Consider the following 18,878-nt stretch of genomic DNA (forward strand, 5'->3'; position numbering starts at 1 on the left):
GGGTGCAGAGATAATGTGAGAGAGCTGAGATAATCTGGGGGTGCAGAGATAATGTGAGAGCAGAGATAATCTGAGTGAGCAGAGATAATCTGAGGGAGCAGAGATAATCTGAGGGTGCAGAGATAATCTGAGGGAGCAGAGATAATGTGAGAGAGCAGAGATAATCTGAGGGTGCAAAGATAATGTAAGAGAGCAGAGATAATCTGAGGGTGCAGAGATAATGTGAGAGAGCAGAGATAATCTGAGGGTGCAGAGATAATCTGAGAGCGCAGAGATAATCTGAGGGTGCAGAGATAATCTGAGGGAGCAGAGATAATGTGAAAGAGCAGAGATAATCTGAGGGTGCAGAGATAATGTGAGAGAGCAGAGATAATGTGAGAGAGCAGAGATAATGTGAGAGAGCAGAGATAATCTGAGGGTGCAGAGATAATCTGAGGGAGCAGAGATAATGTGAAAGAGCAAAGATAATGTGAGAGAGCAGAGATAATCTGAGTGGAGGGATGGGGGGAGGGGATCTGGGGATGTGATCAGAATGGAGGGATCTGGGGGTATGTGGAGGGTAGAGTGGAGGGATGGGGGAGGGGATCTGGGGATGTGATCAGAATGGAGGGATGGGGGACCTGGGGGTGTGATGAGAACCCAGCCCTGACACCCTACAAGACCACCACATACCTCATACACGCCCCATAACCCAGCCCTCACACCATATAATACCATCACACACATCCTACACCCCATAAATCAGCCCTGATACCCTATATTACCACCACACATCTCCTACACCCCAAAACCTAGCTCTGACACCCTAGAAGACCAGCATACACCTCATACATCCCATGACCCAGTCCTAACGCCCTACCAAGAAGACCAAAAGATACCTCCTACACCCCGTAACCATGTCCTGACACCCTACAATGCCACTACACACCTCATACATTCTATAACTCAGCCCTGGAACCATAACAGACCAGAACACACCTTCTGCACCCCGAAACCCCATCACTGACACCCTGCAAGATCATCACACACCTCCTACACCCCATAACCTAGCCCCGATACCCTACATGACCAGCACACATCTCCTATACCCTGTAACCCAGTCCCAAAAGCCTACTAGACCAACACACACCTCCTACACCCCATAACCCAACCCTGACACCCTACAACAACTTTTCATACCTCCTACACCCCATAACCCAACCCTGACACCCTACAACAACACTATACACCTCCTACACCCCATAACCCAACCCTGACACCCTACAACAACTCCACACACCCCCTAAACCCCATTACCTAACCCTGACAACCCACAGCAACTCTACATACCTTCTACACCCCATAAGCCATCCCTGACACCCTAAAACAACTCTACACACCTCCTACACCCCCTAACCCAACCCTGACACCCTACAACAACTCTACACACCTCCTACACCCCATAAGTCAACCCTGACACCCTACAACAACTCTACACACCTCCTACACCCCATAACCCAACCATGACACCCTACATCAACTCTACATACCTTCTACACCCCATAACCTAACCCTGACACCCTAAAACAAGTCTACACACCTCCTACACCCCCTAACCCAACCCTGACACCCTACAACAACTCTGCACACCTCCTTCACCCCATAACCTAACCCTGACACCCTAAAACACGTCTACATACCTCCTACACCCCATAACCCACCCCTGACATCCTAGAACAAGTCTACATACTTCCTATACCCCATAACCCACCCCTGACACCCTACATCAACTCTACACACCTCCTACACCCCATAACCTAGCCCTGACACCCTACATCAACTCTACACACCTCCTACACCCCATAACCCACCCTGACACCCTACATCAACTCTACACACCTCCTACACCCCTTAACCCAACCCTGACACCCTACAACAACTCTACACACCTCCTACACCCTATAACCCAACCATGACACCCTACAACAACTCTACACACCTCCTAAACCCCATTACCTAACCCTGACACCCCACAGCAACTCTACATACCTCCTTCACCCCATAACCCAACCCTGACACCCTACAACAGCTCTACACAACTCCTACACCCCATAACCCAACCCTGACACCCTACAACAACTCTACATACCTCCTACACCCCATAACCCAACCCTGACACCCTACAACAACTTTTCATACCTCCTACACCCCATAACCCAACCCTGACACCCTACAACAACACTATACACCTCCTACACCCCATAACCCAACCCTGACACCCTACAACAACTCCACACACCCCCTAAACCCCATTACCTAACCCTGACAACCCACAGCAACTCTACATACCTTCTACACCCCATAAGCCATCCCTGACACCCTAAAACAACTCTACACACCTCCTACACCCCCTAACCCAACCCTGACACCCTACAACAACTCTACACACCTCCTACACCCCATAAGTCAACCCTGACACCCTACAACAACTCTACACACCTCCTACACCCCATAACCCAACCATGACACCCTACATCAACTCTACATACCTTCTACACCCCATAACCTAACCCTGACACCCTAAAACAAGTCTACACACCTCCTACACCCCCTAACCCAACCCTGACACCCTACAACAACTCTGCACACCTCCTTCACCCCATAACCTAACCCTGACACCCTAAAACACGTCTACATACCTCCTACACCCCATAACCCACCCCTGACATCCTAGAACAAGTCTACATACTTCCTATACCCCATAACCCACCCCTGACACCCTACATCAACTCTACACACCTCCTACACCCCATAACCTAGCCCTGACACCCTACATCAACTCTACACACCTCCTACACCCCATAACCCACCCTGACACCCTACATCAACTCTACACACCTCCTACACCCCTTAACCCAACCCTGACACCCTACAACAACTCTACACACCTCCTACACCCTATAACCCAACCATGACACCCTACAACAACTCTACACACCTCCTAAACCCCATTACCTAACCCTGACACCCCACAGCAACTCTACATACCTCCTTCACCCCATAACCCAACCCTGACACCCTACAACAGCTCTACACAACTCCTACACCCCATAACCCAACCCTGACACCCTACAACAACTCTACATACCTCCTACACCCCCTAACCCAACCCTGACACTCTACAACAACTCTACACACCTCCTACACACCATAAGTCAACCTTGACACCCTACAACAACTCTACACACCTCCTACACCCCATAACCCAACCCTGACACCCTACAACAACTCTACACACCTCCTACACCCCCTAACCCAACCCTGACACCCTACAACAACTCTACACACCTCCTACACCCCATAAGTCAACCCTGACACCCTACAACAACTCTACACACCTCCTACACCCCACAACCCAACCCTGACACCCTACAACAACTCTACACACCTCCTACACCCCCTAACCCAACCCTGACACCCTACAACAACTCTACACACCTCCTACACCCCCTAACCCAACCCTGACACCCTACAACAACTCTACATACCTCCTACACCCCCTAACCTAACCCTGACACCCTACAACAACTCTACACACCTCCTACACACCATAAGTCAACCCTGACACCCTACAACAACTCTACACACCTCCTACACCCCATAACCCAACCCTGACACCCTACAACAACTCTACACACCTCCTACACCCCCTAACCCAACCCTGACACCCTACAACAACTCTACACACCTCCTACACCCCATAAGTCAACCCTGACACCCTACAACAACTCTACACACCTCCTACACCCCCTAACCCAACCCTGACACCCTACAACAACTCTACACACCTCCTACATCCCCTAACCCAACCCTGACACCCTACAACAGCTCTACACAACTCCTACACCCCATAACCCAACCCTGACACCCTACAACAACTCTACACACCTCCTACACCCCCTAACCCAACCCTGACACCCTACAACAACTCTACACACCTCCTACACCCCCTAACCCAACCCTGACACCCTACAACAGCTCTACACAACTCCTACACCCCATAACCCAACCCTGACACCCTACAACAACTCTACACACCTCCTTCACTCCATAACCCAACCCTGACACCCAACAACACGTCTACAAACCTCCTACACCCCCTAACCCAACCCTGACACCCTACAACAACTCTACACACCTCCTACACCCCATAACCCAACCCTGACACCCTACAACAACTCTACACACCTCCTACACCCCCTAACCCAACCCTGACACCCTACAACAGCTCTACACACCTCCTACACCCCATAACCCAACCATTACATCCTACAACAACTCTACACACCTCCTTCATCCCATAACCCAACCCTGACACCCTACAACACGTCTACATACCTCCTACACCCCCTAACCCAACCTGACACCCTACAACACGTCTACATACCTCCTACACCCCCTAACCCAACCCTGACACCCTACATCAACTCTACACACCTCCTTCACCCCATAACCCAACCCTGACACCCTACATCAACTCTACACACCTCCTTCACCCCCTAACCCAACCCTGACACCCTACAACAACTCTACACACCTCCTACACCCCATAACCCAACCCTGACACCCTACAACAACTCTACACACCTCCTTCACCCCATAACCCAACCCTGACACCCTACAACACGTCTACATACCTCCTACACCCCCTAACCCAACCCTGACACCCTACAACACGTCTACATACCTCCTACACCCCCTAACCCAACCCTGACACCCTACATCAACTCTACACACCTCCTTCACCCCATAACCCAACCCTGACACCCTACATCAACTCTACACACCTCCTTCACCCCCTAACCCAACCCTGACACCCTACAACAACTCTACACACCTCCTACACCCCATAACCCAACCCTGACACCCTACAACAACTCTACACACCTCCTACACCCCCTAACCCAACCCTGACACCCTACAACAGCTCTACACACCTCCTACACCCCCTAACCCAACCCTGACATCCTACAACAACTCTACACACCTCCTACACCCCCTAACCCAACCCTGACACCCTACAACAAATCTACACACCTCCTACACCCCATAACCCAACCCTGACATCCTACAACAACTCTACACACCTCCTTCACCCCCTAACCCAACCCTGACACCCAGCAACAACTCTACACACCTCCTACACCCCCTAACCCAACCATGACATCCTACAACAACTCTAAACACCTCCTTCACCCCATAACCCAACCCTGACACCCTACAACAACTCTACACACCCCCTCCTATAGCCCAACCCTGACACCCTAAAATAACTCTACTCACCTCTTACACCCCATAATCTAATCCCGACACCCTACAAAAACTCTACCCACCTACACCCTATAAATGGGTGTTTCCTCCAGTTAGTCTGGATGTGGAGTGGGGGATGGGGCACCATGGGGTTATACACATTTCATTCTTCTTACCTACAATGTGAAGATCCAGTCTTGGCTGAGGTCGGTGAAGATCCAGTCTTGGCTGAGGTCGGTGAAGATCCAATCTTGGCTGAGGTCGTTCCATGAGGGTCATCTCTTCGTGGCCCCTGAGTGGTGGCACGGCTTGGGTCATGTGACGCACCTTCTCTAGAAGGACATAGGACACAATGTCCTCACCTGGCTCTTCTTTCCGAGTCCCCTGGCCTCTGCCTAGGCCACGCCCCCTGCGGGCCCTAGCTGGGGGCCGGGCTATAGGGATAGAGCTTCCAATAGTGATGTAGGAGAAGGTGGGTTCCTGAGGTGAAGGTAGGGGCCACAGGTCAGCCAGGGTCACCGTGGTGTCATCAGCATCATCTGAAATGAAACATAGAAAGGTAAGATGGCGGTGACGGAGGAATGTTCGTATTCCCTGCGCTCGGTGAATTGGGGGGTTACACCTACACTGATCCGCGGGGGCCGGATGGGAGGAGTCTGGCGTATGGACTTCTGATCTCATTGGTTCACAGACAGGCATGAAGAGGCGGAAGGCCAATGGAGGGAGGACAAGAAACACGACATGAGACAAAATCATGGGACAGGCTACACCAACATATACAAACAAGATGGCCGCCGAGCACTGAGTGACCCAGACAGGAAACAGTACAATTCCACAACAGGAAGTCCCCTGAGCGCAGCGGAATATCTTCCCCTCTCAAATCTGTGGGAGGATAATACCAGACCCGCTCCGTGTGAGGGACAAGGGTAGAAACATCACAAAAATAGTAAAATGAGCATGAAAACGAGGAAATAATATACAGACCGGTCACTATACAGTATAATAGTAGATATCCCTACAGGCCGGGTATTATATATCACTATCATATACTAATCTCCTTATATACAGACCGGTCATTATACATTATAATAGTAGATATCCCTACAGGCCGGGTATTATATATCTCTATCATATACTAACATCCTTATATACAGACCAGTCATTATATACAGTATAATAGTGGATATCCCTACAGGCCGGGTATTATATATCTCTATCATATACTAATCTCCTTATATACAGACCGGTCATTATATACAGTATCCGTATCGTTTAACAAGATACAAACTGGTCAATCTGTATCTGTATTATATAACAAGATCTCTCCATACAGACCGGTCATTACAGTGAGGGAAAAAGTATTTGACCCCCCCTGCTGATTTTGTACGTTTGCCCACTGACATAGAAATGATCAGTCTATAATTTTATTGGTCGGTTTATTTTACCAGTGAGAGACGGAATAACAACAAAAATATCCAGAAAAATTTCAAAAAAGTTATAAATTGATTTGGATTTTAATGAGTGAAATAAGTATTTGACCCCTTCACAAATCATGACTTAGTAGTTGGTGGAGAATCCCTTGTTGGAAGCACAGAGGTCAGAGGTCACAGAGGTCAGAGGTCACAGAGGTCAGACGTTTCTTGTAGTTGGCCCCCAGGTTTGCACACATCTCAGGAGGGATTTTCTTCCACTCCTCTCTGCAGATCCTCTCCAAGTCATTAAGGTTTGGAGGCTGATGTTTGGTAACTCGAAACCTTCAGCTCCCTCCACATATTTTCTATGGGATTAGGGTCTGGAGACTGGGGCCACTCCAGGACCTTAATGTGCTTCTTCCTGAGCCACTCCTTTGTTGCCTTGGCTGTGTGTTTTGGGTCATTGTCATGCTGGAAGACCCATCCATGACCAATCTGGCTGAGGGAAGGAGGTTCTCACCCAGGAGTTGATGGTACATGGCCCCGTCCATCGTCCCTTTGATGCGGTGAAGTTGTCCTTTCCCCTTAGCAGAAAAACACCCCCAAAGCATAATGTTTCCACCTCCATGTGTGACGGTGGGGGATGGTGTTCTTGGGGTCATAGGCAGCATTCCTCCTCCTCCAAACACGGCTAGTTGAGTTGATGGCAAAGAGCTCGATTTTGGTCTCCTCTGACCACAACACTTTCCCCCAGTTCTCCTCTGAATCATTCAGATGTTCATTAGCAGATATCAGACGGGCTGTACCATGTGATTTCCTGAGCAGGGGGACCTTGCGGGTGCTGCAGGATTTCAGTCCTCCATGGGGTAGTGTGTTACCAATTGTTTTCTTGGTGACGATGGTCCCAGCTGAGATCATTGAGAAGATTCTCCCGTGTAGTTCTGGGCTGATTCCTCACCGTTCTCCATCATCATTGAACCTCCATGAGGTGAGATCTTCAATGGAGCCCCAGACTGAGGGAGACTGACAGTTATTTTCTGTTTCTTCCAACCAACTGTTGTCACCTCTCACCAAGCTGATTGGCGATGGTCTTGTAGCCATTCCAGCCTTGTGTAGATCTACAATCTTCTCCCTGACATCCATGGACAGCTCTTTGGTCTTGGCCATGGTGGAGAGATTGGAATCTGATTGATTGATTGATTGATTGATTGATTGATTGATTGGTTGGTTCTGTGGACAGGTGTCTTTTATACAGGTAACAAGCTGAGATTAGGAGCACTCCCTATAAGAGAATCCTCCTAATCTCAGCTCATTACCTGTATAGGAGACACCTGGGAGCCAGAAATCTGCTGATTGGTCGGGGATCAAATACTTATTTCACTCATTAAAATGAAAATCAATTTATAACTTTTTGAAATGCGTTTTTCTGGATATTTTTGTTGTTATTCCGTCTCTCACTGGTAAAATAAACCGACCAATAAAATTATAGACTGATCATTTCTTTGTCAGTGGGAAAACGTACAAAAATCAGCAGGGGGGGTTACATACTTTTTCCCTGACTGTATACTTCTGTATTATATAATAAGATCTCTCTATACAGACCGGTCATTATATATCACTTGGACAGAAGACTTCCATACAGTACCATTATAATACATCGTTATATAATAAGACCGGTCATTGTGTATAACTTTCATATAATGAGATCCCTCTATATAATGTATACAGAGCTCATACCATCCGGGGGGCAGGAGTCCGGGGTGCTAGAGGTAGTAGATGGAGCGTCCTCTGCAGGAAGAGCAGACACATACTATTATTATTACCAATGACATGATAATATAGACCAGGGGATGGGGGAGGGGATTGTAGTATGAGGACAATAGATGAAGAGACATGTCTGTGTACTTCATATAATGAGAGTGTACCCCCATATATGATCCTCCGTATGTGAACCTCTATATATGATCCTCTGTATGTGTACCGCCATAAATGAACCTCTGTATGTGTACCCCCATATATGATCCCCTTTATGTGTACCTCCATATACAAACCTCTATATGTGTACCCCCATATACATTCCTCTATATGTGTACCTCCATAAATGAACCTCTGTATGTGTACCCCCATATATGATCCCCTTTATGTGTACCTCCATATACAAACCTCTATATGTGTACCCCCATATACAATCCTCTATATGTGTACCTCCATATACAATCCTCTATATATGTACCTCCATAAATGATCCTCCGTATGTGAACCTCCATATACAATCCTCTATATGTGTACCTCCATATACAATCCTCTATATGTGTACCTCCATAAATGATCCTCTGTATGTGTACCTCCATATACAATCCTCTATATGTGTACCTCCATATATTATCCTCTATATGTGTACCTCCATATACAATCCTCTATATGTGTACCTCCATATACAATCCTCTATATGTGTACCTCCATATATGATCCTCTATATGTGTACCTCCATATACAATCCTCTATATGTGTACCTCCATAAACGATCCTCTGTATGTGTACCCCCATATATGATACTCCATATGTGTACCGTCATATATGACCTTTTATATGTGTACCCCAAAATATGATCCTCTATGTGTACCTCTGTATATGATCATCTATATGTGTGCCACCATAAATTATCCTCTATATGTGTACCCCAATATATGATCCTCTATTTGTGTACTCCAGTATATGATCCTCTATATGTGTACCCCCATATAAGATCCTCTATATGTGTACCCCATATATGATCCTTTGTATGTGTACCTCCATATATAATCCTTTGTATGTGTACCTCCATATATGATCCTCTACATGTGTACCCCATTTAAGATCCTCAATATGTATACCTCCATATATGATCCTCTGTATGTGTACCCCCATATATGATCCTCTATATGTGTACCTCCATATACGATCCTCTGTATGTGTACCCACATATATAATACTCCATATGTATACCGCCATATATGTCCTTTTATATGTGTACCCCAACATATGATTCTCTATATGTGTACCCCAAAATATGATCCTCTACATGTGTACTTCCATATATGATCATCTATATGTGTGCCTCTATAAACGATCCTCTATTTGTGTACCCCCATATATGATCCTCTATATTTGTACCCCAATATATGATGCTCTATATGTGTACCCCAAAATATGATCCTCTATATCTGTACCTCCATATACGATTCTCTGTATGTGTACCCCAATATATGATCCTCTACATGTGTACTCCAAAATATGATCCTCTATATGTGTACCCCAAAATATGATCCTCTATTTGTGTACCTCCATATACGATTCTCTGTATGTGTACCCCCATATATAATCCTCTATATATTTATACCTCCATATATGATCCTATGTATGTGTACCTCCAAATACGATCCTCTCTATGTGTACCCCATATAAGATCTTCTATATGTGCACCCCATATATGATCTGCTATATGTGTACCCCATATATGATCTTCTATATATGTACCCCCGTATATGATCCTCTGTATATGTACAACTATATATGATCCTCCATATGTATACCTCTATATATGATCCTCTGTATGTGTCCCCCTATATATGATCCTCTATATGTGTGCCTCCATATATGATCCTCTGTATATATATATATATATATATCCCAATATATATTCCTCTATATGTGTACCTCCATATAGGATCCTCTGTATGTGTACCCCTATATATGATCCTCTATATGTGAACCTCCATATGTGTACCTCCATAAATAATCCTCTATATGTGTACCCCATATATGTTCCTCTATATGTCTACCCCAGTATATGATCCTCTATATGTCTACCCCAATATATGATCCTCTATATGTGTACCTCCATATATGATCCTCTACATGTGTACCCCATATATGATCCTCTATATGTGTACCCCATATATGATCCTCTATATGTGTACCTCCATATATGATCCTCTATATGTGTACCACCATATATGATCCTCTATATGTGTACCCCAATATATGATCCTCTATATGTGTACCCCAGTATATGATCCTCCATATGTGTACCTCCATAAATAATCCTCTATATGTATACCCCCACATATGATCCTCTATATGTGTACCCCAATATATGATCCTCTATATGTGTACCCCAGTATATGATCCTCCATATGTGTACCCAAGTATATGATCCTCTATATGTGTACCTCCATAAATAATCCTCTATATGTATACCCCCACATATGATCCTCTATATGTGTACCCCAATATATGATCCTCTATATGTGTACGCCAGCATATGATCCTCTATATGTGTAGCCCAGTATATGATCCTCTTAATGTGTACCCCCTATATGATCCTCTATGTGTGTACCCCATTATATGATCCTCTATGTGTGTACCCCATATATGATTCTCTATATGTGTACCCCCATATATGATCCTCTATATGTGTACATGAGGTATTCGAACAAAAACAAGATGTGATGTATTTTGAGAATGAGCCCCAGATACAGAGAAATTCCATATGGTAGACAATCACACGGGATATACACACATGGAGAATAGATGATGGACACAACACATGTATTCAGCTGGATGTGTGTGTATATATGTGAGTATACACGTGTGTGTATGTAAGTATATATATGTGTGTATATATGTGACTATACATGTGTGTATATATATGTGAGTATACATGTGTGTGTATATATATGAGTATACGTGTGTGTGTGTGTGTGTGTGTATGTGAGTATACATGTGTGTGTATATGTGAGTATACATGTGTGTGTGTGTGTATATGTGAGTATACATGTGTGTGTATATGTGAGTATACATGTGTGTGTGTGTGTGTGTATATGTGAGTATACATGTGTGTGTATATGTGAGTATACATGTGTGTGTGTGTGTGTGTATATGTGAGTATACATGTGTGTGTATATGTGAGTATACATGTGTGTGTGTCAGGCCTGTGAATATATGGGAGCATACATATGTGTGTGTGTGTGTCAGGCCTGTATATATGTATACATATATATGTGTGTGTGTGTGTGTGTCAGGCCTGTGGCGGGTGGCAATCACACACAATGGATAGAGAGGAGAAGAATGACAGAATGACACAGCAGGATGGACTTACTGCAATGTGTGAACGACAGGACGTGTCCCATATCCTCCGAGCGCCTGTGACACCCATACAGCCCCAGCACAGCACACTATACTCACCATATACACCCGCACACACACACACCATCACACAGACTGGAGCAACTGGGAGGGGCCCCGCACAGACAAAGGACCACAGAGGAGGGGGGGGGGGGGGGGGGGAAGCCACTACCACCTCCGCTACCATGACAGCGAACTGATACAATGTACAGAATGATGGAGGAGAACACACTGATACAATGTATATAGAGGAATAATAGAGATTATATCTATATAATAATTATAATAGAAAGGATAACAAAAAAAATATATATTTTTACCAAAATGCCTAAATATTTTCTGGTGTCAAACAATGTTCACATTCCCGGTCATCCAGTGTCCATATTCCCGGTCATCCAGTGTCCATATTCCCGGTCATCCAGTGTCCATATTCCTGGTCATCCAGTGTCCATATTCCTGGTCATCCAGTGTCCATATTCCTGGCCATCCAGTCAGTGTCTATATTCCCGGTCATCCAGTGTCTATATTCCCGGTCATCCAGTGTCCATATTCCCGGTCATCCAGTGTCCATATTCCTGGTCATCCAGTCAGTGTCTATATTCCCGGTCATCCAGTGTCTATATTCCCGGTCATCCAGTGTCCATATTCCCGGTCATCCAGTGTCTATATTCCTGGTCATCCAGTGTCTATATTCCCCGTCATCCAGTGTCTATATTCCCGGTCATCCAGTGTCCATATTCCCGGTCATCCAGTGTCCATATTCCCGGTCATCCAGTGTCCATATTCCCGGTCATCCAGTGTCTATATTCCCGGTCATCCAGTGTCCATATTCCCGGTCATCCAGTGTCTATATTCCTGGTCATCCAGTGTCTATATTCCCCGTCATCCAGTGTCTATATTCCCGGTCATCCAGTGTCCATATTCCCGGTCATCCAGTGTCCATATTCCCGGTCATCCAGTGTCCATATTCCTGGTCATCCAGTGTCCATATTCCCGGTCATCCAGTGTCCATATTCCCGGTCATCCAGTGTCCATATTCCCGGTCATCCAGTGTCCATATTCCTGGTCATCCAGTGTCCATATTCCTGGCCATCCAGTCAGTGTCTATATTCCCGGTCATCCAGTGTCTATATTCCCGGTCATCCAGTGTCCATATTCCCGGTCATCCAGTGTCCATATTCCCGGTCATCCAGTGTCCATATTCCTGGTCATCCAGTGTCCATATTCCCGGTCATCCAGTGTCCATATTCCCGGTCATCCAGTGTCCATATTCCCGGTCATCCAGTGTCCATATTCCTGGTCATCCAGTGTCCATATTCCTGGCCATCCAGTCAGTGTCTATATTCCCAGTCATCCAGTGTCTATATTCCCGGTCATCCAGTGTCCATATTCCCGGTCATCCAGTGTCCATATTCCTGGCCATCCAGTCAGTGTCTATATTCCCGGTCATCCAGTGTCTATATTCCCGGTCATCCAGTGTCCATATTCCCGGTCATCCAGTGTCCATATTCCTGGTCATCCAGTCAGTGTCTATATTCCCGGTCATCCAGTGTCTATATTCCCGGTCATCCAGTGTCCATATTCCCGGTCATCCAGTGTCTATATTCCTGGTCATCCAGTGTCTATATTCCCCGTCATCCAGTGTCCATATTCCTGGTCATCCAGTGTCTATATTCCCGGTCATCCAGTGTCTATATTCCCGGTCATCCAGTGTCTATATTCCCCATCATCCAGTGTCCATATTCCCCGTCATCCAGTGTCCATATTCCCAGTCATGCAGTGTCTATATTCCCCGTCATCCAGTGTCCATATTCCCCGTCATCCAGTGTCCATATTCCCAATCATCCAGTGTCCATTTTCCTGGTCATCCAGTGTCCATATTCCCAGTCATCCAGTGTCTATATTCCCCGTCATCCAGTGTCCATATTCCCCGTCATCCAGTGTCCATATTCCCAATCATCCAGTGTCCATTTTCCTGGTCATTCAGTGTCCTTATTCCCAGTCATCCAGTGTCCATATTCCCAGTCATCCAGTGTCCATATCCCCGGTCATCCAGTGTCCATATTCCTTTACATTCAGTGTCTATATTCCCAATCATCCAATGTCCATATTCTTGATAATGCAGTGTCCATATTCCCGGTCATCCAGTGTCCATATTCCTTTACATTCAGTGTCTATATTCCCAATCATCCAATGTCCATATTCTTGATAATGCAGTGTCCATATTCCCGGTCATCCAGTGTCCATATTCCTGGCCATCCAGTGTCCAAATTTCTGTCATCCAGTATCTATATTCCCAGTCATCCAGTGTCTATATTCCTGGTCATTTAGTGTCCACACTCTCGGTCATCCAGTGTCCATATTCCAGATCATCCAGTGTTCATATTCCTGGTCAACCAGTGCCCATATCCCAGGTTTTCCAGTGTCCATATTCGTGATCATCCAGTACCCATATTCCTGGTCATTTAGTATCCATACTTCTAATAATCCAGTGTCCATATTCCCAGTCATTCCAGATCATCCAGTGTCCATTTTCCTGGTCATCCTGTTTCCATATTTCCATATTCTTGGTCATCCAGTGTTCATATTCCTGGCCATCCAGTGTCCATATCCCTGGTCATCCAGTGTTCATATTCCTAGGCATCCAGGGTTCATATTATTGGTCATCCAGTGTCCATATCCCTGGTCATCCAGTGTCTATATTCCCGGTCATCCAGTGTCCATATTCCCAATCATCCAGTGTCCATATCCCTGGTCATCCAGTGTTCATATCCCTGGTCATCCAGTGTCCATATTCCCAATCATCCAGTGTCCATATCCCTGGTCATCCAGTGTCCATATTCCCGGTCATCCAGTGTCCATATTCCCGGTCATCCAGTGTCCATATTCCCGGTCATCCAGTGTTCATATTCCCGGTCATCCAGTGTCCATATTCCCGGTCATCCAGTGTCCATATTCCTGGCGGAGAAAAAATTGTAGCAACAGAAAAAAGCCGCTCAGGTGAGGCAAGTCACTCTGGTGCAGGTCGGATTCGCCATCCGGTCATCAAGTAATCAAAGAGAGAGTTTGACTGCACTCAGAAGTAGATGAAAGGGAAGTGTTTTATTCCCCATAAAACTTGAATACATACAGTGCATCGCACAGACATGGGACAGGTTGACGCGTTTCACGATTCTACAGATCGCTTACTCATAATCAATAGTGGGAAATCGGTGAGAGAGCCGCATAAATAGGCAGGCAACATATCAGCTGAAACAGATTCAAGGAAATGATCCAACGCACCCAGAGTCTGATGTAAAATGCCCAGCACCTGCGGATCAGTCACCTCAAACCAACACAGAAAAACACAATGTGTCCATAACAAGAAAACATTGGAACATTCTTATAAAATCACAGACATATGAGGAGCGTCCAACAATCAGCTCCCCCTCTGGTATATGTTATGCTTAAATAAACAAATGAGTGTTTGTATAAATATACACATGTATATGTGCAAAAATGCACTACATATGTTAATGTAACAAAAACTCTCATTTGTATAGAAAATAGTGTGAAAAAACATATATATGCATATATACAAAATAAATGTATGGAAAAATTCAACTAAGATGTGTATATATATATATAATGAATGAAAAAAATATTCAAAGTATGATAAAGATATATGCAAAAGGAATGAATAGTGTGTGAATATTGTGTGTGAAACCCATAAATGTTGAAAATTATAAATGTGTGGAATTTTTCAGAACTAAAAATATTATTATTGATGACAATTGATAAATAAAAAATTACAAAGTGAAGAAAATTCTGAAAAAAGAATATTAAAAAAAAGAGGGTTTCAAAAAGGGACCTTTGACCAAATCCTGGAAATGGATAAAAGTCATGATCAACGCGTCCATATATATTTCATAAAGCGTAAAAATATGCAAAATAAAAGCACACGTATAAGTCATGACAAAAAGTATGTCCCATTTGAATTGTCTAAAATTGAAGAAAAGGAACAAAAATAATCATTCTATTGAAAAAAGAAGAATATAAAAATGAAAAAAAAAAATATATATATATATAAAGACAAGAAAAGGTAAAGAACAAAAAAATAAATAAAATAAATGATCCTTTTGAGAATGAAAACATGTATAAGATATACCAGAGGGGGAGCTGATTGTTGGACGCTCCTCATATGTCTGTGATTTTATAAGAATGTTCCAATGTTTTCTTGTTATGGACACTTTGTTTGTTTTTCTGCTTTGTTTTGTAGTTGGTTTGAGGTGACTGATCCGCAGGTGCTGGGCATTTTAAAGAGGAAGTAAACCCTCCTCAGGAAGTTGTACCTATAGGTAAGCCTATGATAAGGCTTACCTATAGGTACTGTAAATATCTCCTATACATGTACCGTTTAGGAGATATTTACCTTTAATGCAGCCAGTGACGTCACTGGCGCATGCGCTCTGAAGGAACGGCTGATCGTGCCGTTCCTTCAGAGCCCCGTGCCGTGACCGTCGGCTCCCGCGCGCGTGCGCGGGAGTGACGTCACCGCGGCTCCGGCCAATCAGATGACCGGATGCCGCGATCCCGGAAGACGGGCGACATGTCATGTCGCCCGTCATACAGGTAAGAGAGCGGCACGGCGGGGGCTCGTTCTAAGGTAAGTATTTCATAATGAGCTAGTATGCGATGCATACTAGCTCATTATGTCTTTCTCTTGCAGGTTGTAAAAAAAAAAAAAAGTTTTTAAACGAGTTTACAACCTCTTTAACATCAGACTCTGGGTGTGTTGGATCATTTCCTTGAATCTGTTTCAGCTGATATGTTGCCTGCCTATTTATGCGGCTCTCTCACCGATTTCCCACTATTGGTTATGAGTAAGCGATCTGTAGAATCGTGAAACGCGTCAACCTGTCCCATGTCTGTGCGATGCACTGTATGTATTCAAGTTTTATGGGGAATAAAACACTTCCCTTTCATCTACTTCTGAGTGCGGTCAAACCCTCTCTTTGATTAAACTATATTCCCGGTCATCCACTATCCATATTCCCAGTCATCCAGTGTCCATATTCCCGGTCATCCAGTGTCCATATTCCTGGTCATCCAGTGTCCATATTCCCAGTCATCCAGTGTCCATATTCCCGGTCATCCAGTGCCCATATTCCCAGTCATCCAGTGTCCATATTCCCGGTCATCCAGTGTCCATATTCCCGGTCATCCAGTGTCCATATTCCCGGTCATCCACTATCCATATTCCCAGTCATCCAGTGTCCATATTCCTGATCATCCAGTGTCCATATTCCCAGTCATCCAGTGTCCATATTCCCGGTCATCCAGTGCCCATATTCCTGGCCATCCAGTGTCCATATTCCCGGTCATCCAGTGTCCATATTCCCAGTCATCCAGTGTCCATATTCCTGGTCATCCAGTGTCCATATTCCCAGTCATCCAGTGTCCATATTCCCGGTCATCCAGTGCCCATATTCCCAGTCATCCAGTGTCCATATTCCCGGTCATCCAGTGTCCATATTCCCGGTCATCCAGTGTCCATATTCCCGGTCATCCAGTGCCCATATTCCCAGTCATCCAGTGTCCATATTCCCGGTCATCCAGTGTCCATATTCCCAGTCATCCAGTGTCCATATTCCCGGTCATCCAGTGTCCATATTCCCGGTCATCCAGTGTCCATATTCCCGGTCATCCAGTGTCCATATTCCCAGTCATCCAGTGTCCATATTCCCGGTCATCCAGTGTCCATATTCCCGGTCATCCAGTGCCCATATTCCCAGTCATCCAGTGTCCATATTCCCGGTCATCCAGTGTCCATATTCCCGGTCATCCAGTGCCCATATTCCCAGTCATCCAGTGTCCATATTCCCGGTCATCCAGTGTCCATATTCCCGGTCATCCAGTGTCCATATTCCCAGTCATCCAGTGTCCATATTCCCGGTCATCCAGTGTCCATATTCCCAGTCATCCAGTGTCCATATTCCCGGTCATCCACTATCCATATTCCCAGTCATCCAGTGTCCATATTCCTGATCATCCAGTGTCCATATTCCCGGTCATCCAGTGTCCATATTCCCGGTCATCCAGTGTCCATATTCCCGGTCATCCAGTGTCCATATTCCCAGTCATCCAGTGTCCATATTCCCGGTCATCCAGTGTCCATATTCCCAGTCATCCAGTGTCCATATTCCCGGTCATCCAGTGTCCATATTCCCGGTCATCCAGTGCCCATATTCCCAGTCATCCAGTGTCCATATTCCCGGTCATCCAGTGTCCATATTCCCGGTCATCCAGTGTCCATATTCCCAGTCATCCAGTGTCCATATTCCCGGTCATCCAGTGTCCATATTCCCAGTCATCCAGTGTCCATATTCCCGGTCATCCAGTGTCCATATTCCCGGTCATCCAGTGTCCATATTCCCAGTCATCCAGTGTCCATATTCCCTGTCATCCAGTGTCCATATTCCCAGTCATCCAGTGTCCATATTCCCGGTCATCCAGTGTCCATATTCCCGGTCATCCAGTGCCCATATTCCCAGTCATCCAGTGTCCATATTCCCGGTCATCCAGTGTCCATATTCCCGGTCATCCAGTGCCCATATTCCCAGTCATCCAGTGTCCATATTCCCGGTCATCCAGTGTCCATATTCCCGGTCATCCAGTGTCCATATTCCCGGTCATCCAGTGCCCATATTCCCGGTCATCCAGTGTCCATATTCCCGGTCATCCAGTGTCCATATTGCCGGTCATCCAGTGTTCATATTCCCGGTCATCCAGTGTCCATATTCCCGGTCATCCAGTGTCCATATTCCCGGTCATCCAGTGCCCATATTCCCGGTCATCCAGTGTCCATATTCCCAGTCATCCAGTGTCCATATTCCCGGTCATCCAGTGTCCATGTTCCAGGTCATCCAGTGTCCATGTTCCAGGTCATCCAGTGTCCATATTCCCAGTCATCCAGTGTCCATATTCCCAGTCATCCAGTGTCCATATTCCCGGTCATCCAGTGTCTATATT

General features: G+C 45.5%; 1 protein-coding gene across 2 annotated transcripts in view; it reads right to left on the reverse strand.

Annotated features, from left to right (window-relative positions):
• The window catches only part of RTN2 (reticulon 2), a 43,383-nt gene extending 31,385 nt beyond the window's left edge, over positions 1 to 11,998 (reverse strand). Inside the window, exons 1-4 of one of the 2 annotated variants that reach the window (XM_082263369.1) lie at positions 11,842 to 11,998; positions 8,439 to 8,489; positions 5,916 to 5,960; positions 5,466 to 5,828 (exon numbers count right to left, since the gene is read on the reverse strand). In XM_082263369.1, the coding sequence (XP_082119495.1) occupies positions 5,466 to 5,828; positions 5,916 to 5,960; positions 8,439 to 8,489; positions 11,842 to 11,872 (490 nt within the window). In that variant the 5' untranslated portion in view covers positions 11,873 to 11,998. The remainder of the gene's footprint in view (positions 1 to 5,465; positions 5,829 to 5,915; positions 5,961 to 8,438; positions 8,490 to 11,841) is intronic. The other variant, XM_082263370.1, reaches the window with a different exon arrangement.
• Between the last annotated feature and the right edge of the window lie 6,880 nt (positions 11,999 to 18,878).

The sequence above is a fragment of the Pelophylax lessonae genome (genome assembly GCF_965119305.1).
Source record: "Pelophylax lessonae genome assembly, chromosome: 7".
Taxonomy (NCBI): domain Eukaryota; kingdom Metazoa; phylum Chordata; class Amphibia; order Anura; family Ranidae; genus Pelophylax; species Pelophylax lessonae.